The 24,991-nt window shown below is 39.9% G+C and overlaps 1 protein-coding gene across 1 annotated transcript; it reads left to right on the top strand.

The window, feature by feature from the left end:
• Positions 1 to 26: 26 nt before the first annotated feature.
• On the top strand, positions 27 to 21,562 carry cyp2a6.8 (cytochrome P450 family 2 subfamily A member 6 gene 8 [provisional]). The gene is given in 9 exon segments (NM_001010999.1): positions 27 to 232; positions 11,294 to 11,456; positions 11,935 to 12,084; positions 13,714 to 13,874; positions 14,227 to 14,403; positions 15,462 to 15,603; positions 16,061 to 16,248; positions 20,036 to 20,177; positions 20,534 to 21,562. Coding segments are annotated over 9 exon segments (1,506 nt in total). The 5' UTR covers positions 27 to 52; the 3' UTR covers positions 20,737 to 21,562.
• The last annotated feature ends 3,429 nt before the right edge of the window (positions 21,563 to 24,991 follow it).

The raw sequence follows: 24,991 nt of genomic DNA, 5'->3' as shown, positions 1-24,991 counted from the left end.
ATCATTTATACTTAGATCAGGAGCCACACAGGCTTGCAAACAACTGCAGAAGATGGATACAACATGGTTGTGGAGCCTGCAACTGTTTCTGCTGATCGCCACCATGTTAATCTATTCTACCTGGAACAAAATGTATAGAAAGCGTAACCTCCCTCCAGGACCCACTCCTATCCCTCTGTTTGGAAATGTTTTGCAGATCAAAAGGGGGGAGATGGTGAAATCTTTACTAGAGGTCAGTTATCTAACAGAGCGGGGTATAACAAGTAAAATGCAACCAGTAATTTCACATTAGCTATTTATGCATGCTGTTAGTAATTTATAGTATGGTACCATATTCTATTATTGGTGACAGTGGGGGGAAAAGGAAAAATTAAAGGGGTAGTTTGCCTTTAAATTAACTTTCACTATGTTATAGAAGATTCAAAACTTGATTGAAGTTTTCAGCTGGTCTTTAATATTTGTTATAGTTTTGGAAATATTTGCTTTCTCACTCTTTTCAGGTTTCAAATGGGGGGGTCACTGACCCTTGTATCCAAAAAAACCTATTGCTTTGTGAGGCTACAATTTTATTGTTATTGTTACTTTTTATTTCTTATTTTTTTTGTCCAGGCCCTCTGCTGTTTATCTTTCAGTCTCTCATTCAAACTACTGCCTGGTTGCTGGCATAATTTGTACCATAGCAAATAATTCAATTCTGAATTGCATTTCAATTTGCGTATTGTACTGTGTAGTGGTGTAAATATCAATTAGATATCAATTAGAAGGGATTAGTTAAGTAGTGTGATGTCAGAAATGTATGTGGAAATAATATATTTAACTTACTTGTATTCAATACTTTGTGATTTAAGGGTTACTTAAATTGATAAATAAAAGTATAAATATATAGCACTGCAATTTAATCTTGAATTAAATTTGTTACAAAGAAGTGCCCCAGCAGGATTACTATTTATACAGAAACTGTGCAAATGAAAGTGGGGTTGTTTTTTAGTTTCTTTAAAGACCAACAGAAGTACTGCTTAGATTTCTATTTCTGTGGGAGTTGATCATTTCCAATTGACACGCTAGTATTTTGACCATAAAGTAGGACAGAGCTATTGCTTACAGTGTGTACAGACAGGCTCCAGAACATTAGAAAACAATTTCTTATGCAAGAACAAAATTGCACAAATAAGTACAGCGTATTCTCCTGATATATTATTTCAAGGATAATGGCACACAGGTCATTTTGTTGCCCCCTGAAAGGCAACGCCTTAACATTCCTTTGTTTTTACATTGAAAATTGCCAGTTAAAGCTCGCAATCACTTGAAAAATCACTTGAAAGAAGTGTTTTCACACAATTATACAGTATGAGGAAATTTGAATGCTTTTCAAAACAAAAGTATTTGCAGGCATTGTTGAAAAGCATTCTGCTGGGCAGCAAATAAAAATCCACCCTAGAAAATGTATCCTAACTGGACTTCAGAAGATAGCAGCTCCCAGTAGATATCAGAACAGCACTCAATAGTAAGAAATCCAAGTCCGACTTGGGACTCTTCCAGTTACATGGAGGGAACAATAGGTTACCTGAAAGCAGTTCTAATGTGTAGCACTGGCTCCTTCTGAAAGCTCACACTCAGGGACAATGCACTGAAATGGCTGCCTATACACCTGTAACGCTTGTGTGGCTATATTTAGGCAAAACCCAGGCTAATGTTAGGATTAGAGCATGGGTTATATTGCGACTCTCTTAAACATGATGGGCCTGCGCTAGGTGGAAGAGACCAGACGGAGCAAGAGTGTAGTATAACTACAACTCAATGTAGCTGTGTAGTGCAGATTATTCAAGTGTATTATTAAAGTTAAACTATAGTACAAGTTTATTGTCCAAGACAAATAGATATGCAGGGTTATACTCACAATACAGCAGATATAGAGGTTACATGATAATACCCCTTGAGGACAAACAAAGGAGGGTACACACCAGTTTATCCCACCTCTGGGCAGGGTAAATGCACCTGTTCAGCTTGGTACCCCTTAGGAACAGGCCCTTGGTACCCCTTCTGAAACAGGCCCTACGCTGAGGCAACATTGCCGGATGGAAGGGTACCTCCAGATCTATTTCCTTGATGGGGCTATTAAACTGCCCTTGCTTGCTAAGGCTCACTACCTCACTCTCCTAGAGAGTGCTATTACAAATTCTGCTGATCTTACTATACCTTGTTCACGGGCCCTGTTCCCGACTTCTCAAGAGTAGATGGTGACACTGGGGCAAATGGCTTTTCTGGGGCCTAGTTCTGCTCCCAGGCTCAGTGGACCTTTGCACTGAGAGACAGAGGCAGCCAAAGAGGAAGCCACACCTCCTTGCTAGACACTATATGAGACTGCAAGGGATGTGAACAACCAGACTAAACCAATAGGGTATAGTGACATAACTGAAAACTGATACAAAGGGCTTTGCCCAGTAACAGTGGATATGTGAAGAGGTAGGGTTTAAAGCCATAGGGGATCTTAACCCTATGGGTCCCACCAATATTACAGCTAAAAAAAATACATTTCTTGGTTCAAGAACAAAGTTTCAATTATTATTATTAATATTAATTAATTAATTAATTATTTCCTATATAAACAGTGTAATTAAGAAATAAAAAGTACACCATAAAAATTATGACAGAATCCCTTTAAATACAGGTATGGGGATCTATTATCCAGAATGCTCAGGTCTGGGGTTTTTTGGATAAGGGATCTTTCCATAATTTGGATCACCTTAAGCCTACTAAAAAAAATAATTGAACCATTAATAAAGACTTGTTTTGCAATTTTTGTTGGGGTCAAGTACGAGTTTCTGTTTTATTATTACAGAGAAAAAGAAAACAATTTTTTAAAAGATGAATTATTTGCTTATAATGGATTCTATGGGAAATGGCCTTCCTGTAATTGGGAGCTTTCTGGATAATGGGTTTCCAGATAACGGATCCCATACTCATACTTTAATGACTCATATTCCTCATTCTTTGCATGTCTTACTTGATTCTTCTCTTAAACCCCTGTTTCTTAACCTTGGGAAGAGTGTTTAGGCACTAGTATCTATAATGCATGCTTCCAATATATGCAGTAATTTTAGCCATTTTTGTATGACTGCAATTGCAGCTGTGTTTGTAAATAAAAGCCTTATTGTGTGGATTACATTTTTTACATGTGTTTTATTTGTGTAAAATTATATTCTCTATCTGAAACATCAGCAAACATGTATATAATGTATATATATATATATATATATATATATATATATATATATATATATATATATATATTGATGTTAAAATGACTAAATAATTCCAACATCTGCATTGGCTCAGGCAAAGTAAACACAGGCTCTATTCTTGCCCTCAGCTGCTTTATCTAATAGACTAGTGCTGTCCAACTTCTGCGGTGCCGAGGGCTGGATTTTCTCTAGCATATATGGCTAATGGAAGCCAGTTTTGACCACTCCCCTTTTTAACAGCACAAACTTCAAACCACACACCCATTTTATAACAATGGTGGTAGTGCAGCAAAACCCCAAATGCTTGGTCCTCACTGCAGGGATATCAACCATTATTGATATGTGAAAGAATTATGTCATATTAAGACATATGCCTTAAATCCACCTCCCCTGTGGATAGCACAGCAACCCCCAGCATATAATTATACACCTTAGAGACCATTTAATGGCTATTTCCAACTGCTAACAAACTTCCAGAACAAACCCCGGCCAGATTCACCTCCCACAGGCAGCATAGGGCAGGCAGAGTATGGCACACATAGGCAGTATTCTGCCTGCCCTATGCTGCCTGTGTGTGCCATACTCTACCTGCCCTATGCTGCCTGTGTGTGCCATACTTTACCTGCCCTATGCTGCCTGTGTGTGCCATGCTCTGCCTGTCCTATGCTGCCTGTGTGTGCTATGCTCTGCCTGCCCTACCTGTGTGTGCTATAAGCTACCTGCCGCCAGTTGGACCGCACTGTAATAGAGCATTCTGGGAGAGGCATACTTTCCCTCCAAGGGTTTTTCAGTTACTGTACCCCAATGTTTAAACTTTTGTACATCATCCAGCCTAGCTACAGACTGGGGAGGGACCCGATTGGCTGAATGACCCAGTGAACTTCTGGGAGAAGGTGTGCTTAAGTTTGGAGCCAAAAATCCAGGGGCGGGCCCAGCAGTGATAAAGGGAGCCCCTGTTGTTTTGCCAGTTTGTTGGAAGAGATGTACAGAGTGAGCAGCCAGTACCAAATGTTGTGAGTTGAGACTGAAAAGAGAAGGGTCTGCAGGGCTGCCAAAGTCCTCTGTGGAATCTCCGTGTATGTCCCCTGGTAAGAACAGGTATTGCTCGTTTGCCTGCTACGTGGGAGCAGCCACCTATCCATAGGGGAAGGTACTCTGGGGCAGGTAGCGCTACCTGGGGGGAATTAAGAGCTCTTGGGGAAGGGACTGAACTGATTTAAGGGTTGAGGTCTATCCGGATCCAAGTTAGGACTGGGCACCTACAGAGACTGTGCCAGGAGTGAATAGACTGCACAGGTTCCTCAGAGCAGGAAAATCAGTTATCCCTAAAGTTGTTCTACATTCTATTTCAACAGTTATATAAAGTTTACTATTTCTGCAACTGTGTGTGATTATTTTTCCTAGTGGAAAGTTCCTTGAGGAGTGTTCCTCAGTGTCCACTAGGTGGAGGCACTGCGCTATAATCCCAGTTCTCAGTACCTTTTATCCGCAAAGGGAACCCAAATCTTCTGTCCTGAAGCCTATATACAGCCCAAAATAAGTGAGTGTGCCAAGAAAGGGTTACACCTTTAAAAAAATATTTAATGTCTAGTTAATCCATTTGCAAATAGTTAATTAATTTGTTTGTAGCAGAATAAAATCGACTGCACTGGATCTAAGAGAGCTGTTCTTTTCCATTGAGATAATGCTAGGAAATATGCACATAAAAAAATAAAAATCAATGTCAGAGCCATCATTAAAAGGGTTGAATAGACATTGTTTCTAATTGCATAGTAGACTATTTTTCACTCAACCATCTTCCAGTCATATGACCCCCAGCAGGGCTCTCCTCCTCAGCAAATACTGTGATCAGGGGCATGACTGCCATGACGCAAGTTAAAATACTCGACAAAAAGCAGCTCCTGGTAACTGAAATTCTTATTTCTAAAGCGGAAACTGAGCTCTGCTAGTGCTAGTACTATTGCACTCTCTGCACTAGCGATGCAGCACCCCCTCGGCCCCCTCTGATGTAAAAAACCTAAGCGTGGAGGGGCGAGGGGGGCAGAATCCCATAGGCTGCCTCTGATTGTGATCTATCAAGCAGTCCCCAGTGTAAGGAAAGGTGCCTTACCAGCACGGCGGGGACGCCCGCCGCGCTGCCATCGGCGGGGACGCCCGCTGCGCCGTCTAATCCCTGTGCCGGCTCACTCCTAGGTGCGCGCGCGCACTTCTGCATTTTAAAGGCGCATGCGCGCTGACGTCAGCGCGCAAAGGCGCGGAATTCAAAATATTTAAAGGCCCATTGGCATTAGACTCATTGCCCGTGATAGAATTTGATTCTGGTGCCTTGCTGAGCTTTGTGCCTTTGTTCCTGTTGGTATTTTTCCTGTTTTGACCCGGCCTGTTCCTGACTATTCTGAAATCCGTAACCTGACCTCGGCTTGTACCTTTTGACTCCGATTTTGCCTAACCCCGCTGCTTGATTATCTGGTTGACCCTTGCCTGTCTGACGATCCCTGGTTTCAGCCTGCCTCGACCCAGCCTGCCTGACTACGAACTTGTTTAACCCTATTTGTACCGTGATCTTCGGCCTAACTGACTCTATCTACAGTCTGCTTGCCAGAACTCCTGCCTAGTTCCTCTCGTTAAGTCCAGGTGGCATCTGAGTAGCTGAGGGCTCCTCCCGAAGCCAAAGGCGGTCACATTACTGGTGAAGCCGAGCCGAGACAAGGGAACTTGGCATCTGTTCTGGTTTAGGGTGCCGACCGTGACATTATCACGGGCCATGGAGGACCAAGATCACGTTGAGTCCGCTGCTGCTCCTCCCACTCCATCTGCTACTACTGAAGCGCTTCTTACTGCCCTGCTACAGCGCTTGGAGGATCAGGAGCAAAAGCAGAATTATCTCCTGCAGGGTTTCCACAATCTAACCCGCCAGCTGGAGACTACGCAATCTTCGCAGCAGCAACCTGTTCCTAGTTCTTCCCCTTCTGTGGGGGCATCTGCTATGGGAGGTAACACCTATAGGCCCCAGGAGCCTAAGATTGCATTTCCCGAGAAATTCTCTGGGGACAGGTCAAAGTTTTTCGTCTTCAAAGAGGCGTGTAAATTATATCTTAGCTTTTTCCCTCATTCGTTCCCTTCTGGTGAGGAGAAAGTAAGATTTGTTATGACCCTTCTTCTGGGAGATCCCCAAGTTTGGGCCCTTAGGCTGCCTCCCTCTGATCCAGCCCGTTTTTCCCTTGATGTATTCTTTCATTCCATGGCAATCCTTTACGATGACCCGGATCGTGCATCATCTGCCGATTCGGCGATTCGTAAACTGCGCCAAGGAAGACGGGATGCAGAGGTGTATTGCACAGAGTTCCGCCGGTGGGCAGGAGAAACCGAGTGGAACGATGCGGCCCTGCGCAGTCAGTTCCGTATCGGGCTATCCGACTCTATTAAAGATAGCCTGGTGAATTACCCCTTGTCGTCCAGTCTGGATGATCTCATGTCCCTAGCCATCCAGATTGATAGGAGACAAAGGGAAAGAAGGAGTGAAAGGGGTCATACTAATTTTTCTGGGGTTACTTATATGAGGCCTGACTTAGTGACCAATGTTAAGTCTTTGGCTTCCCCGGTGTCTCCACCTCAGGAGGAGCCTATGCAACTAGGCCTATTCCATCTCTCTCCTGAGGAAAAGACACGCAGGCGGACCCTTGGGCTATGTATATATTGTGGGGACAAGGGTCATTTTCTCAAACAATGCACCAAGAGGCCGGGAAACGCCCAAGCCTAAATGAAGAAGGGGAACTTCATTTGGGTGCAGGCGTTTCCTCTCCCCAATTTGCCTCCAAGGTTCAGCTACCGGTCAAACTGTCCTGGCCTACGGGCTCCGTTAACTTGTCCGCTTTCGTGGACTCTGGGGCAGAGGGTAACTTTATTGAGGCCACGTTTGCTGCTAAACATGGCATTCCTGTGGTCCCTCTCAGTGTTCCCATGAGGTTATTAACGGTGGACAAAAGACCTTTAGGGTCTGGTGTAGTAAATAAGAAAACTGTATCTTTATCCTTATGTGTGAACGATTTCCATGTTGAAGAGATAGTCCTTTTTCTTATTGAAGGTGCCTCTTCTCCACTCATTTTGGGTTTACCCTGGCTCCAGGTTCATAACCCCCAGATTAATTGGGTTACTGGGGAGGTTTCTCAATGGGGTTCTTGTTGTAGGGGTATCTGTATTCCCTCAACTATAGCAGCCACCTCACTTGAGGGGTTACCTGCAGCCTATTCGGCTTATGCCGATGTCTTTTCCAAAAAGGCGGCCGAGACCTTACCCCCACACAGACAGTATGACTGTCCCATTGGTCTGGTTCCAGGTTCCTCTCCCCCTCGTGGTCGTACATACCCTCTTTCCCTACCTGAGTCCCAGTCCATGAAGGAATATATCCAGGAAAACCTCGAAAGAGGTTTTATCCGGCCTTCTAATTCTCCTGCAGGTGCTGGGTTTTTCTTTGTGGGTAAGAAGGATGGGGGTCTCCGTCCTTGTATAGATTACAGGGGCTTAAACAAAGTCACTATTAAAAATCGCTACCCTCTCCCTCTAATTTCTGAGTTATTTGACCAGGTTAAAACCGCCAAGATCTATACCAAGCTTGATCTTAGAGGTGCATACAATCTCATCCGTATTAGAGAGGGGGATGAGTGGAAAAATGCTTTTAACACCAGGGACAGCCACTACGAGTATTTAGTAATGCCCTTTGGGCTCTGTAACGCCCCCGCAGTTTTTCAAGAATTTGTCAACGACATCTTTCGTGACCTGCTGGGGGTATTCGTAGTGGTCTACCTTGACGATATTCTTATTTTCTCTTCTAATCTAAATGAACATCGTAAACATGTGTGTGAGGTCTTAAAAAGGCTAAGGGAGAATAACCTGTATACAAAACTAGAGAAATGTACCTTTGAAGTCTCTACTGTTCAGTTTTTGGGTTTTATTATTTCCGGCAAGGGTCTAGAGATGGATCCAGGCAAAGTGAGAGCTGTCCTAGATTGGGCCCAACCCTTTTCGTTACGCGCAATACAAAGGTTTCTTGGTTTTGCCAATTATCATCGTCAATTTATTAAGAATTTTTCTCTAATTGTAGCTCCCATCACGAATCTAACTAAGAAGGGCGCTGATTCCAGTATATGGCCTCCTGAGGCTGTACAAGCGTTTGAAACCCTCAAAAAAGAGTTTAGTTCTGCCCCTATCCTTAGACCTCCCGATTCCGCTCTCCCTTTCATTGTAGAGGTAGATGCCTCTGAGGTAGGAGCTGGGGCAGTCCTGTCTCAAAGACACCCGATAACCAACAAGATGCATCCCTGTGCCTTTTTCTCTAGAAAGTTTTCACCTGCAGAGATCAATTACGACATAGGGAACAGGGAATTGCTGGCCGTGAAATTGGCCTTCGAGGAATGGCGCCATCTTCTAGAGGGGCTAAACATCTAGTTACGGTCTATACCGACCATAAAAATTTACTTTATATTGAATCCGCTAAGCGCCTGAACCCAAGGCAAGCCAGGTGGGCTTTATTCTTTTCAAGGTTCAATTTTTCTTTAACTTTTAAGCCCGGGTTTAAAGAATACCAAGGCGGATGCACTCTCTAGGAGTTTCGACTCAGTTTCCTCCGACTCTAGTGAGTGCACTCCTATCATTCCCAGGGAAATAATTGTTGCAACCTTGAGGTCTGACCTCTCTTCCTTATTGTCCCCTTTACAGTCTTCTGCTCCTGCTGTAACCCCATCTGGTAAATGGTTTGTTCCTGAGGTGCTTAGGGAGCAAGTATTAAGAGAGGTTCATGATTCTAAGGTAGTGGGTCATCCAGGTATTGCAAAAACCATTTGTTTATTGTCCCGACATGTTTGGTGGCCCTCCTTCAAACAGGATGCTAAAACTTTTGTCAGTTCCTGTTCAGTCTGCCAAAGGTCTAAGTCATCTCATCATCTGTCCCAAGGTCTATTAAACCCCTTACCCATCCCAGAGAAACCATGGTCTCACATTTCCATGGATTTTGTTGTAGAGTTGCCCTCTTCTCAGGGTAAGACAGTGATTTGGGTGGTGGTCGATAGGTTCAGTAAAATGGCTCATTTTATTCCTCTTCCACATCTCCCTTCTGCTAAGACCCTGGCTGATTTATTTATTACGCATATTTTCAAGTTTCATGGATTTCTTGAAAATATTGTTTCTGACAGGGGGGTTCAATTTGTTTCTAAATTTTAGCGTGCTTTCTGTTCTTTGGTTGGGACGGAATTATCTTTTTCCTCTGCCTATCACCCCCAAACTAACGGTCAAACCGAAAGGGTGAACCAGTCCCTTGAGCAGTATCTCAGGTGCTATGTATCCGATAACCAGTCCACATGGTCTGAACTGCTTCCCTGGGCAGAATTTGCGTACAATAATGCTACCCATTCCTCCTCAGGGAGGTCTCCTTTCTTTGTCGTTTATGGGTTACACCCCAAAGCATTTTCTTTTTCTGGCTCTAATTCCCCTGTACCCTCTGCCAATTCCTCTGTCTTAAGATTTTCTGAAATCTGGTCGCTAGTTCATGATTCACTATCTGCAGCTTCCCTAGCCCAGAAAAAAGCTGCTGACAAATCCCGTAGGGAGGCTCCCCAGTACAAGGTGGGGGATTTAGTGTGGTTATCAACCAAGAATATTAAGTTGAAGGTTCCCTCTCCCAAACTGGGTCCCAGGTTTATTGGTCCATATCCCATCATTGCAATAGTTAACCCATCTTCTGTCCTTCTGCAGTTACCTCCTAATTTCAAAATTGCTAATACTTCTCATGTTTCTCTCCTTAAACCTGCTGCTAACACTCGCCATTTGTCTGTTCCTCCCCCGGTACTGATTGAAGGTCAGCCTGAATATGAGATCCAGGAGTTCCTTGACTCCCGCCTGGTGAGAGGTAAGTTACAATATCTTACCAGGTGGAAAGGCTTCGGCCCTGAGGAGAACTCTTGGGTCTCAGTTGATGACATCAAGGCTGACCGCCTCAGGAAGCAATTTCATTCAAGGTTTCCTGAGAAGCCTGGGGGTCCAGTGGCCCCCCCTAGAGAGGGGGGTAATGTAAGGAAAGGTGCCTTACCGGCACGGCGGGGACGCCCGCCGCGCTGCCATCGGCGGGAACGCCTGCCGCGCCGTCTGCTCCCTGTGCCGGCTCTCTCCTAGATGTGCGCATGCACGCTGATGTCATGACGTCAGCGCGCAAAGGCGCGAAATTCAAAATATTTAAAGGGCCATTGGCATTAGACTCATTGCCCATGATAGAATTTGATTCTGGTGCCTTCCTGAGCTTTGTGCCTTTGTTCCTGTTGGTATTTTTCCTGTTTTGACCCGGCCTGCTCCTGACTATTCTGAAATCCGTAACCTGACCTCGGCTTGTACCTTTTGACTCCGATTTTGCCTAACCCCGCTGCTTGATTATCTGGTTGACCCTTGCCTGTCTGACGATCCCTGGTTTCAGCCTGCCTCGACCCAGCCTGCCTGACTACAAACTTGTTTAACCCTATTTGTACCGTGATCTTCGGCCTAACTGACTCTATCAACAGTCGTGCCCCTTTGCTTGCCAGAACTCCTGCCTAGTTCCTCTCATTAAGTCCAGGTGGCATCTGAGTAGCTGAGGGCTCCTCCCGAAGCCAAAGGCGGTCACATTACTGGTGAAGCCGAGCCGAGACAAGGGAACTTGGCATCTGTTCTGGTTTAGGGTGCCGACCGTGACACCCAGCTTTCCTGCTACACAGATGGTGACATTGTCACTTATATTTCTGTAATGATATCTTACTACATTTTAAATGCTGGCGCGGTATTACTTGTTTTTTAACGCAAATTTAAGCCAACATTGTTCTTTTCAGTAATAAAGGAAGCAGCCATTTTCTCACAGATGTCATTTTGAATTACTCCATAAATGCACTGTAATAGGATATTTATGTTTTTTTGACAAAGGATACAAAATATTTTCAGTGAATTGTTCATTACATGCATTTAAATGTTGTACTGTTTGTGTTCATGCTTTTGCCTGTATAAGGGAAATATCAAATATCTTTGCTTTTCAATAGCTTGGAAAGAAATATGGTCCTGTATACACCCTCTACTTTGGCCCCAGCCCTGTTATAATCCTGTGTGATTACCAGTCAATAAAAGAAGCCTTAAATGACCAAGCAGAAGAATTCAGCGGTCGTGGGAAAATACCTTCTTGGGATCAATTTTTCCAAGGATATGGTAAGTTTTCAGGTTATTTCTGGCACTAAAGTGTTAGGCATAGTTCTTTGTATAACAGTCCTAGAACCTAGGCTCCTTTCACCTATACAGGTATGGGATTTATTATGCAGAGTGCTTGGTAACTGGGGTTTTCCAAATAAGGGATCTTTCCGTTATTTGGATCACAATACATTCTACTAAAAAAATAAGGGAGATGGCCTTCCTGTAATTTAAAGCTTTCTGGATAACAGATCCCATACCTGTATATGGGGCACCTAATCTGGGTATATGTATTTGTGCGTGTTTTTATTTGTACTATATGTTGTATCTTATTCAAAGTACAGGAAAAGGGAGTCATAATTTTAATCATCTTGAATTATTAAAGATTTCCAGTCTATATTATGCACACTAAAGAAATGACCATTTGCCATTTTCTGTATATGCAATATAGAATTCATTCCAAATTTTAAATCTAATACCTGGTAAATATTTGTCTCAGGGGAATCTTTTAGTAATGGGGATGAATGGAAGCAGCTGAGACGTTTTTCCCTTACAACACTAAGGAACTTTGGTATGGGAAAGAGAGGCATTGAAGAAAGAATACAAGAAGAAGCACAGTTCCTGGTAGCTGAGATTAAGTCATACAAAGGTTTGGGGTATTTTAGTTAAAAAAACGAAAAATTATATCTTACCATGATTTTCTATTCTCAGATATCTACTTGTCAGCATTCACTGGGTATATCCCTGTCTTACCTGCTCCCATCAAAAGGTTTCTCCCCAGAATTTATAAGGCCAATCCCACTCTCTATCCTAACTAATAGAAACTACTGTTAAAGCACAGGACCTTCTTAAGGACAGGCGCTAGAATCTTGGTGAAGAAAGACATTTTCCATAAGACAACTTTTAGAAATCACACTGTTGTGAAGCTATTCCATGATATAACAAAGAACACTTTAAAATGGGTATTTCCTGCCAGTATGAGGTTTAAAGAAACATCTAATCAATTGGAATAGACCTAAAACCCAGCAATGTGCAATTATTACAAGCCTTATCTTGAATATCATTATAAAGGATTAGGGTTACACAACCACAGAAGAAAATTTCTTACAGTCCACATACTATAACATGATAGATGTTCCTAGTGTCAAGGTAGTCAGTCTTTGAATGGATCTCCTCCATGGTCAGGGCAGTGCTGTTGGGCTGTGACCTGCATACCTAATGGTTTGGCAGCCAATATGCATGACATTATCATTTTGATATAATCTGGTCCATGAGTGTATAGTGAGTCAACCAAATGGTCACTTAGTGTTTATGGCAAAACTGTATATGTTACTTTTTTCCAACTGGCTCTAGTAGTGACCTGTAGTAATTACGCCCTTACATGCTAAATTAAAATGAATAAAGTTAAACAAATAAATAATTAAATAAATAAATACACACCTAAGGGTATTTATGAAATGGCCAACTCTAATTTTCACCCATTGATAAATAGGCTTCTAAAAATCCCATAGGAATGAATGAATAGAAAGTGGGTGAATATTTCTGTGGTGAGTTCTAATCTCACATTTTTATAATTCTGTCCCTAAAACTCTCATTGCATTCTATTGGTGAAAAATATACATTACACAGAAATAACGTTCTAACATTTTGTCACCCTCTTAGACAAGAGCCTTAATAACAAGGTAAGAGTACCTTGTACTTTGCCGTTAGATGCAATAACAATCCTATTGGTTTTGTTAAGGTTTAAATTATGTTTTAGTAGATTTGAAGTGTCAAGATCCTAATTACAAAAAGACCCTTTATCTGAGGGACCTGCAGAAGTTATTTTCATTTGAAATTGTTTACACAAAGGTGTCATGTTTCAAATTGCACATACTGTAGCTTATTAAATTTTTCTATTCACCTCTATTTCTACTCTTCTCACTTAATAGGCAGATAGAAAATAAACTATAAAGGCTAAATAATTAAAGTTAATTATCTTTATTCAGGTGGCTTATAACAACAATGTTCTAGATACCTTGCTTATGCTCATGTATGTATGTATGTATGTATATCTTTATTTATAAAGCGCTACTTATGTACGCAGCGCTGTACAGTAGAATACGTTAATACAAACAGGGTGTTAAGATAATAGATAAATATATATATAAAGACATAATATATATATAATATATATAAAGACATATATGCTATATGCTCTTAATCTTTAAATATAAATCTTTTCATTCCTGTTCTTCATGTTTCTGATATCAAAATGTAATTTGAATTATTATTACAGGAAAACCTTTTGACCCAACCAAAATCTTAGTCCAATGCGTGTCCAATGTTATCTGCTCTGTTGTGTTTGGCCAACGGTATGAATACTCCAACAAGGATTTCCATAAACTGCTGTACATGTTTCAAGCTGTATTTGAAGATACAAGTTCCACCTTGGGTCAGGTAGGTACTACACGTGATACACAAACGTAGTGAATAATGTACCCCCTACTGTAAAATATGAGGATATTAAAAGTCACTGAGGAGTTCCATTACCATAGAAAAAGCACAAGCCTAAATGCCAAGTGAACAACGAGGAGTACATTATTTATTATAATACACAAGTTTCAATGAATTAGGTGGCAAAAATGACATGAGCACTGATTATAACTAATGGCATCACTAAGCACCATTTATAAAGATATAATTTACAGGATATTCATGTACAATCATTTTTCAAGATGCTTTCACATATATCAGAACTTGAACATCATAGGAAGAATATAACCATTTTTTATGTTGTTCTCTAATTCAGCTGATGACCTTGTTGCCAAATATTATGAACCATATACCAGGCCCTCACAAGACAGTAGTAAATAAATTGAATAAAGTGAATGATTTCATTTTACAAAGAGTGAAAGAGAATGAGAAGACGTTGGATCCCAACTCACCAAGACACTTCATTGACAGTTTCCTTATCCAAATGCAGAAGGTATTGTAATATTAACATATGAAGAAAAATGTTTTAAGCTGCAAACCTTTATTAAAAGAAATAACAAAAAGTAGAGATGCACCAGTTCCATAATTCCATTTGGAAAATTACCAAATCTTCAGCAAAAGATTAGGCTGAATACTGAACCAAATCAGAAACATAATCTTCAAGAAAAAATGTTAATAAAAAAAACTGCATTACCTAAAAATGTCACTTACAGCTATATATACTGAAATGACAAATGAGTATTGTTGGTATTTTTTCTAACCCAACATGCCTTGTCATAAAACAAGACTCAAAGAGAAGGTTCTCTCAGAAAAGCTGTTATTAATTAGTCATACAAAATACAAGTCTTGTGGAAGCAGTCTCTATAGCACACCAACTGAGGCGACAGTATGTGATACGAGAGGCTTCAAAACAATAGAGTAACAGTCGGTGCTTTCATAACCTTGCATATATGACGTTTTCTATCAGAAGCACAATATTCAGTTATTTCCATATAAGGCAAATTATAGGCATAAATTGTTTGTTATAAATTAGTTGCAAAAAAATATCTAACATTATGAGCATACAACTGTATTAGACTTCAAGTTTCCTGTAAAACGAGGAATTAGATGCAATGTTTATTATGACCAAGGGGTGCAGTGTGGTTTGCTAGACTTTGCAGTCTCAAATCTTCCAGTTATGATCTTAAAATAAGTATTAACCCATTACTGCCTTTACCATTCCTCTTATTTCACCCTGGCTTAGGCCTATCTATATTGGGGACACAAATTGGGGCTATAGATCAAATAAAGGGGTGTGCCATCCGCAGGCAGGCCTGTCTTCGGGTAAAAGGTCTCTACAATAATCAACAGTATTAGGGTTCGCATTCAGTTTGAGCACTAAGGATTCGGCAAATGGAGCTTGAGTTCAGCTGAATACCAAATTGAATGCCCAATTTGGTGCATCACTTCAGGGAACATTATTTTGTTCATTCTGTTGGGCATTTTAGTATATCTTTAAATGGCACTGGAATATATTCTAAAAATATATTTTAATGATATGACTTTTTTCAGGAGAAGGATAATCCTGTGACCAAATTTCACTGGAAGAATTTGCTATGCACTATTATGAACTTATTTTTTGCTGGGACAGAAACAGTTAGTACGACCCTAAGACATGGATTCCTTATGCTTCTGATACATCCCGAAATAGAAGGTAAACAAGAAGGATAGTTGAAACGGCTGACTTCTTTGTGCTTGGCAGGCACTTTTAGCATACAAGTTGGTTTCCATTGTTATAAAATGATACAAACCATTACAGGTTTACATGCAATGAATTGGGGATCTGTAACTTTTTGCTTTGTATGAGGCCCTGATACAAATGTAATGAAAGATATGAAAATACAACTTTTTAAATACTTTTGATTGGTAGTATACATGGGTAATAGGCATCAAATTTCAAAAAACTACTTTGGGCTGGTGCAATTTTTATGGAAGACAAGCACAAGCTCAGGGTGCAGGGTTATTGATTTAACAATTGTCTTTAACTGCTCCCTTTCTTATGAAAAATTGTACTGTTTCTGCCTAAACATATTGTATGTGCAGTAAACATATTTAATGTTTAACTGTCACCTGTCCTATAAATCTTTCTCAATCCTCTCTATATTTCACAGAAAAGTTGCATGAGGAAATTGACCGTGTGGTTGGACAAGACCGCAGCCCGACCATTGAGGACAGGAGCAAGATGCCTTACACCGATGCTGTGATCCATGAAATACAGAGATTTAGTGATGTACTCCCAATGAGTCTTCCACATTTAGTAATGAAAGATACACAATTCAGAGGCTACACTATTCCCAAGGTGGGTAGTTAAAAAGTATGTTTTTCTTTTAATCTTCATTTAGAGGGCAACTGAATGAATTTTGCTGGTTACATATTAATACAAAGGTTCATGCAGGTAGTTTCCATCCGTGGGGGTTAAAGAAAAATTTGTCTCACAATTCCTACGGTTGCTACGTATTTGCAGTGACCCTGAGGACTGTGAGAATAAACTGCAACACATGTAAGATCACTTTTTGGAGTGGGGTTACACAAATAAAATGTTGGATGCATTTCTATTGAGAGCTAAAACAATATATCCCAAAGGTGGTAAGAATAAAAAAACCCAGGCGGGGTACCTTTTGCGCAGACCTATAATGTTCATTTAGATTATATTAGGAATCAAGTTATGACTAATTGGAATATTATAGAATGTGATAAATCTCTGGATGCTACAGTGAGACAGAAACCAATGGTAATTTACAAGAGACTAAGAAATCTTAGGGATATTTTAATATCAGCAGATCCTATATATAATTATGGTCACACAAAATCTGGCACAGTGAGGCATGGTTGCTTCTGGTGATATAATAGCTCTACTCGTAATTCCATTACATTGTAATCTCTTAGATTTCCTTAGATTTCCTTCTCCTCCTGTAATCCACTCGGCCCTCTCCCTCAGGAATTTGCTTTGGCTGTTGGCTTGTGGGCATGCTCAGTTGTTCTAAGCTCAGATTACTAAACACGCCCCCCAGTCTAGCAGCCAGTAAAGAGATGGCATTGCTGGTTCTCATAGAAACTCAGCTCTAGCTGTCTGCTTCAATGCTTTAGAACTTTTATCAGACAGTTCTGCCTGTGTATTCTTCATGAAATGTATGCTGAATAAGGGGCTGTGTGTGTATGCTGTTTGCAGATTTAAATGTAACTGATTATGTATCAGAGGAAAAATGGCCCCTGGGTGAAAGGTGCTATTTGCGTTAGGGAAATGTGATGGTGCTGGCAAACGGAGGGGATATATGCAGTACAAATGATACCATTTGGGTGCGGGAGACCGGCCCAACTGATATACATTGTAGGCTTTACATGTCCTTTAAGGGTATGTCTTAATATGACATAATATAATTCTTTCACATATAAATTATGGTTGATATCCCGCAGTGAGGACCAAGCATTTGGGTTTTTGCTGCACTACCATTGTGATAACATTGGTGTGGTTTGAGGTGGGGGAGTGGTCAAAACTGGATTTGTATGCAAGAGATTATGGGCCAGATTCAATTCAGTGAGGAAAAAGTTATCTCATGGTTTATCACATGAAAACTTATGAATGTGATTAAATTTGAGGAGATAAACTATTCTAAATAGATTTTCACGCGATAAATAGTTGGATACATTTTTCTGAATTAAATTGCATCTCAAATTGAATTTCATCCATGAGTTTTCACATTTTTTGACAAAAATATTTCTCATTGAATCGAATCCTTCCCTATGTGAGATAAGTGTAGAAAATACAAAAATATTCCCAGTCCACAAATGTAATTTCTCTAGGGTACATATGTACATGTGCACAAAAGGCTATTATAAGATCACAAACCCCACTCTGTAAATTTAAAAACATTACAGAACCAGTGATGTGTAAAGCTCCTTACAGAATCAATTATGAAAATACACTTGCACGAGCATCTGCCAAGCTACACAATTAATATCGAACTCAATTTGCTAGATTTAAATAACAAAATATCTTGTCACAGAAGTGGAATCACAAAAAATTGGTGTAAATTTGAAAACATACATTAGGCTGTCCTGAAAATTCGATATTTAGTTTTCCTGGGTAAATGAAAAGTAAATGAAAAGCCTGCCTAGTATGTTTTGCTGGCTATATTTTAGTGACCCATTTACAACTATAGAGCTAGACCTATATTTAGCAGGAAACTAAAGTTGGGTTATCTGCTACATGACCCTTTCTCTAACATTCCATATAAAATAAAAGAAAACCAATTTCCCATACATACATACCTAATATGGCAGATAGCATTTAAATGTAGCCTTTCCAGCATTTATCACTGTACCTCCCACGGACAGGTGCTAACAATTTCCCAAGCAGTTTTGCTAACAAGGATACACATAAGAGACATAACAAACAACACAACTAGGATTCCAACACATGGGAGCAGATTTATCAAAATGTGAGTTTAGAGCTTAATACATAAAAACTCACCCAGGTTCTATTTATTCTTAAGGGATTTTTAGAAGTGTATTTATTAAATGGTAAGTTCTTACTTTAACCCATGGATAAATACACTTCTAAAAATCCCATAGGAATAAATAGAATGTGAGTAGCGTGAAATAATTCGCCAGGCATGGATTCATGGTGAATATCCACATTTCACCATTGGCGGGGCGACAAAATCCGCCACAAGTTTGGGGCACGTCAAAAAATTGTCGGCCATGTCAAAAAACCTGTAGCAAAAAAATTACACTCATCGAAAACATTTTGTGCAGCTTTTTCACGTTCCACAAATTTTCTGTTTTGCGAATCATCTAAAAGATTTGCAAATTTTTCAGTGAAGCAAAACGGGACAGATTCACTCATTACTAAATGTGAGTGAATTTTTATGAATTAAGCTCCAAACTCACATTTTAAATCTGCCCCATGATGTTATTCAAAACTTTGTTTTTCTCAAATACCATACATTTGCCCTTACTACAGGCCAACACTGCACAACTCTGAGATATTAGACAAGGACAACCCATAAAATCAACTGCATGTATAAAATAATGAGAGCACAATACGTTGATATCAATTTGGCAATTTCAGATAGATTTGTAAAGTTAGGACCCCCACACACACACACAAGGCTTTGCTGTAGGCTTTTTTTTACAACCTGTAAGGCTGCCATCTCTGCCCACAAGGCTGTATCAAAACCATACTGACTATGATACTATCTGGCTTGCTGGAGAGGATGCCCTCTAATGTCAGCAGTGTTGCATAGCATTGAACATTAACAAACATCTCCTAACAGGGTTGCTGTTAAACAGTACAAAATGGACCAAGCAACTTTTGCATACAACCAACCAAGATATCAACAAACTACACAATCACATAATGACCTTATGACTTTCACGCTAATACTAAGAAATATAGATTTATCTCCTCTGTAACACAAAATAAGCCTCCTTTTTCAGACAAATATGTGAGATGCAACATGCCTCAGGCTAATTTAAAAGAATACTGTCATGGGAAAACATCCTGCGTTGAAATCTGTTTTTCAAAAACTCAAACAGATTTTTTCATATTTACTTTTGAAATTTCACATTGGGCCAGCCATATTCTTCATTTCCCAGGGTGCCACAGCCATGTGACCTGTGCTCTAATAAACTTCAGTCACACTTTACTGCTGAGCTGCAAGTTGGAGTGATATCCCCCCCTCCCAGCAGCCAATCAGCAGAACAATGACATGCTTGTCAAAAAAAGTTGCACGTCAAAAAAGTTGCGTTTCAAAAATTTCTGTTCATGGTCCCTCAGACTGTTGGGGGGCAAGACTATAGTCCTCAAACTATAGTCTTGGTCCCCCACTCCAGCTCCCTCCTGTGGGGTCAAACTACGGCCTGCTCCTGAGTCCTCCCACTCCCCACTGCATACTCTCTCTCCCAGCTCCCCCCTCATGTCCCCACTACAGTGAGGACGCAGTGGGGGCCAGGTAAATTACCCTGGGGGCGGGATCCAGCCCGCGGGCCATAGTTTAAGGATCCCTGGTCTCACACTTATTAAGTTAAATACTTATATTTTAAAAAATGCCAATTTTAACATTGATTCCTTGTTTTGTGTTTAGGGTACTGATGTCTACCCCTTGATCTGCGCTGCTCTACGGGACCCTAAGCAGTTTGCTACTCCCAATAAATTTAATCCCCAACATTTTTTGGATGACAACGGCCTATTTAAGAGCAGCAATGCCTTTTTGCCATTTTCTACAGGTATAGCTTGGAATAGAGAACTAAGCTAAAGCTGATTTGTCTGTTTGTTTTTCAATCCAAAATAATGTAACTTTGACCTTTTAAGAAAACCAATCAAGTTTTGATTATTTCTGTAAGTTATTTCTTGGGTCGGGTTGTGTTTACAACCCCTTTAATAGCAATTGGATTTTTACCATTTAATTCACTTTTCATTATAAAACAATAACACAACTACCATCATTCAAGTATCAACAATAAAAATGAGTGAAATGTGTCAATTAAATACTGTCCCACACCAAAAGTGTCTCATCAAAGCGAAGGTTTTTATGCTTACTGACTGACATTTTTTTAAATTTTTCTCAATTTCTCCAAACCAGGCAAGCGGATCTGCCTTGGAGAAGGTTTGGCTCGGATGGAACTCTTTCTTTTTTTAACCAACATTCTACAGAACTTCAAGCTGCATTCAGAAAACCAGTTTGCGGAAGATGACATTGCTCCAAAAATGAATGGATTTGCCAATTATCCACTTTCTTATGAATTTTCGCTTATTCCACGTGTTCAATCTCTTTTAGTTTTATAAGACATTCGCAGTCAGTGCTTTGTCTGAAGTCTTATGTTGCTAAATAGCAAAGAGAAAACAAAAAAAATCTGTGTGAGATATAGACACAGTTAATAAAAATGTTTAGAAAACATTGCTTATGTATCATCAGTAGGGTCCCATAATTCATTAGGCACTATCGCCTTATACCGTCAGTCTTTTTCAGAAGTAGAACCTCAATTATTGTAGCGCAGCATAAGTTTAAATACTATTCTTGTTACTTCTGATATTAATACAATTTTTTTTTAAATTGTAACCTGTACAGTTACCAAAGCAAACAAACTGATGAAGAACTGTTCCATCCAGAATCCTGCCATAGCTAAAAGTCAGTTTCTAATCACGCAGAAAGCAACATTGTAATAAGGTTTTGAAAATTGGTGATACAGTGGGTTTGAAGGAGTTAATAGACTCCTGTCTTTGCCATACACATATTGACTGACATTTACATATACATTATATAGCCTTTGTTCCTTACATCAGCAATGTCCCTAAGCAACATTTGGGATGCCCTATGAATAAGGGTGGGGGAAGTGAATCCTATTGAGGGGGTATATACTGTATTCAAGAACAAAGGAGAATCTGGAACACAGAAACACAAACAGATACAGACACAAACACACATGCTACACTTTTAGACACTCGCACACATATTCAGCCACTTTTTAGACATCACATTCATACATTCATATATTAAGTTTTATGGTTTTGGTAGGCTGTCGATGATATATTTGACTGACTAAATATTTTATAATTTGTATGTATTTTTCTGTAACATTATTTCCACACATTAAATATACTTAAAATATCACCCTGGGGAGTGGTGCCTGTTGACCATAGAGCTTACATAAATTTGGTAAATATACAGCAATTATTGCAAACATCATTGAGTATGTAGGGGAAAATAGAACTTTCCACAAATTTACAGAATACAAATAAAGCATTTTCTTACTGGGGGGGGGCACTTTGGGAGGTGTTTAATATAAGCACAGTTACCGAAGTATGCCTGTGATAGCTTCTGTAAATACTTTCATTGGCACCATAATCTCTAGCAAAGCAGATTGTAAATACTCTGAAAGATGTTAGAAATCATTTTAAAAAATTCCAGTATGATTGTGTCTGCTCTTGGAATTACACCGGTGTGTCTGGACTCAGCTGCAGTTGGGTGTGAGTTGTATCTAAAACGAGTGGGCGTTGTTTCACTTTTGCAGTACGTTTTTAAAAAGAGATTGGCATCCGATTCAATGGACACATTTTTTGTGCTTAGGGATGCAACCTGTTGTGGGAATCCTGGAACTACCGGCAAAGTTCCCCAGCAATAAAAGGCACAGTTGTACATCATTCATCAAAAAAGACCAGATGTATGCAATGGCAACCTTGCAGTGGTTGCAAATGGACACAAGGACCTTATTGAATTTCATCAAAATGTTCTCTTTATAGTGTCCATTTTAGAGCACCCATACTTGCGGGTGCACTCGTAAATGACCCCTGTTATTTCTGACTTACTGGTTGCATGTCACAAGAAGACACTGAGAAGTAGCCAGTGTCACATACTCTCACACCCGGGGTATGGCAGAACTGAGGCAAATAAAACAAAGAAATACTGGCCGGTGTCAGTGGCAGGCTGAGATGAAGTCCAGTAATCGGGCCGTTAGTCAGAACTGGCATTGATGAACAGGCAAGAAATCAGAACCTGGACATCCACAAGAACAGGGCTAGGAGGGGCACTGAAGTACAGGAACAAGGCAAGGAGCAAATGACCAGGCAAGGATGGGGTCACAGGCACCAGGATCACCAGAACATGTTGGCAAGATCTCAGCTAACAGCTTAAAGTGGACCTGTCACCCAGGCATAAAAAGCTGTTTAATAAAAGTACTTTTCAAATTAAACATGAAACTCAAATTCATTTTTTTATTAAAACATCCATACCCATTATAAAAGCATTTAAAAATCCCAGCTGTCAATCATATATTGCCTGTCCTGTCTCTATGCCTTAGGTATAAAGATGGGGAAGAGAGTTTCTTTCACTTTGAATTCAGAACTTCTTAGATGTTGCTGCTCTCCTCACATTCCCCCTCCCTCCTCATCATCTAATTTTGTAACCAGTGCATGGACATGAGCATCAGGTCCCCCCATACTGGCACAGAAACAAGATTTTGGCAAGATACAAAGCTTGCCTTAATAACAGTGTCCACAAAATGGCGACTGTCTTCTTGCTGCAATTGTGAATTCCAAGGCTAAAGAAAATAAGATTAAAATAATTTTTATAGTGTAAGTGAAGTTTATTTTGCTTGACAAACACAATAGAAAACAATCTGGAATTATTTCTTAGGGTGACAGGTCCTCTTTAATGACCAAGCCATGAGCAGAGCCAGAGGCAGGCTTTTAAAGAGTCTTACCTCAATTTAAATGCAATCAGTGCTGCCCTGCAGCATGTATTTATTAGATGTGTCCCTAAATTTTCAAGCGATCTGGTCACCTTTCATACTGTCATCTATGCTTCTTTGTCAAGTTCCCAGCACCAGTATGTATAGTTTATGTATAAGTGCCAACCAATTTTAGTATTTTTCAGCTTGCAGTTTATTCTGCATAGCCAGATTCCCAAGTAATTCCTATCTAAGCAGCTTCAGTAGGAAGAATATGAGTCACAGACTGTGATCTTTGTGAGGATTGACAGCAGGTTTGGTAGCTTTTATTGGTAAATAGGAAGAAGAGGATGGCAATTCAACCAAAAATGACCCCAACAGCCAATGTGGCAAACATTCTTGCTAGTAGTGATAGGGGGATCTGTCTATTTCTGCTTCACTGAAAAATTGTGACACTGCTGAAAAATTTGTAAAATTCATTGTCAATAGATAAGTCAATAGGTGTTTTTTTCGTGCTGAACTTTTTTCTCACTCTAAGTGCATTAAAATAAAAGGGCGCCTTTTTTGGGGTGATTTATTTGGCAAAAATTCTTTTTTTTTCCAACTGTGGCGAAATGCAGAGTTTCGCCACAAATCCGTACCTGGCGAAAAAATATGCTTATCACTAGTCACTAACACAGTCTAGGTGTGGAATCTGGAACAAATCCATGCAAATAAGCTGTTGGCAAAAAAACTTCTGGGTGTAGCTGTCAGCAAGTCTTGATTTTTGAGGCACATTGTTGGCATGCAGCATGTGATGGGGAGAGAAAACTGAGAGAGCAGGGTTGCAAATTTTTGGCATAATGGAAAACTATCATATATGCAATCTGACATTGATAATATGTTCTAGTTCACAGTGAATAGTAAGCAAACATATGTATCAAGAAAAGCTAAGCAGTAAACAAACAAATGAGTGTGTGAACTGTACCTACATTGTCTATCATTTATTAGCAAAAGGCATGGCAGCAAACTGATCCCAAGATTATTCATTACTTTTATTTATTTTTACTTTAAACTAAAAGTTGTATAGAAGTTTGGCAGCTTTTTTAGAGAGGAGGGCTAGGTATATCTCCCCCGGGTATATGGTTCCCATATTTTTGGAATGGGTCCATTTTGACTTAGAACGTATAAGTGAATTTTTCACTGATGCAAATCCAAGCTAATTTAGATTTAATCTGTTAATAATATAACAGAGAGGAATTCCAAGACTTAGCTACAATAAGTCTTGCAGCCAGGAATATATAATTCACTTACATCTTAATATGTTTATTAATATGTGTTATCCTTTTATTTTACAGGCAAAATATTTTTATTTTTATTCTTATTCTAGGTTAAAGATTTTTTATTTTAAGTTAAAGTTGGAGGGCACCATGGTGGATAGTATATACAGGTTCTGCGGGCTCTAGAAAGCAAATGGATGGCAGAATAAGAGGGGGGGGGTTGCTTTTTTTTCAGATGTGTCCCAACTGGGGGTCTCCAAAATGAACTGGTATTTAATCAATACCTGGAAGCATCTTCATCACTGTTTCATAATTTAGCTACTAAATGTAGTAGAGATTTACAAATACTTACCATCCTGATGGTGCACACATCTAAGCTCATTTCTGGGTAAATCAGAATTTATAGTCGACCAGCACATCAAAGAACCAATAGTCCCAAATTGCAGCACCAGGCTCACTAGGTCATCCATTCAACCCTATAAGCCATAAGGTTGCATATATGCAGTGCTGGGTGCTCAGAGGCTGCCCCTCTACGCCATCTAAAGGCTGGTGAGGTCATGTAGAAGTCAATAGGAGCTGTCCTAGGCAAATTGTAACAGTCTTTTTATTTAATTT

This window comes from Xenopus tropicalis, chromosome 8, assembly GCF_000004195.4.
Source record: "Xenopus tropicalis strain Nigerian chromosome 8, UCB_Xtro_10.0, whole genome shotgun sequence".
NCBI lineage: Eukaryota > Metazoa > Chordata > Amphibia > Anura > Pipidae > Xenopus > Xenopus tropicalis.
The sequence above is the reverse complement of the archived record's forward strand: the minus strand, read 5'-3'. Positions and strand labels throughout refer to the sequence as shown.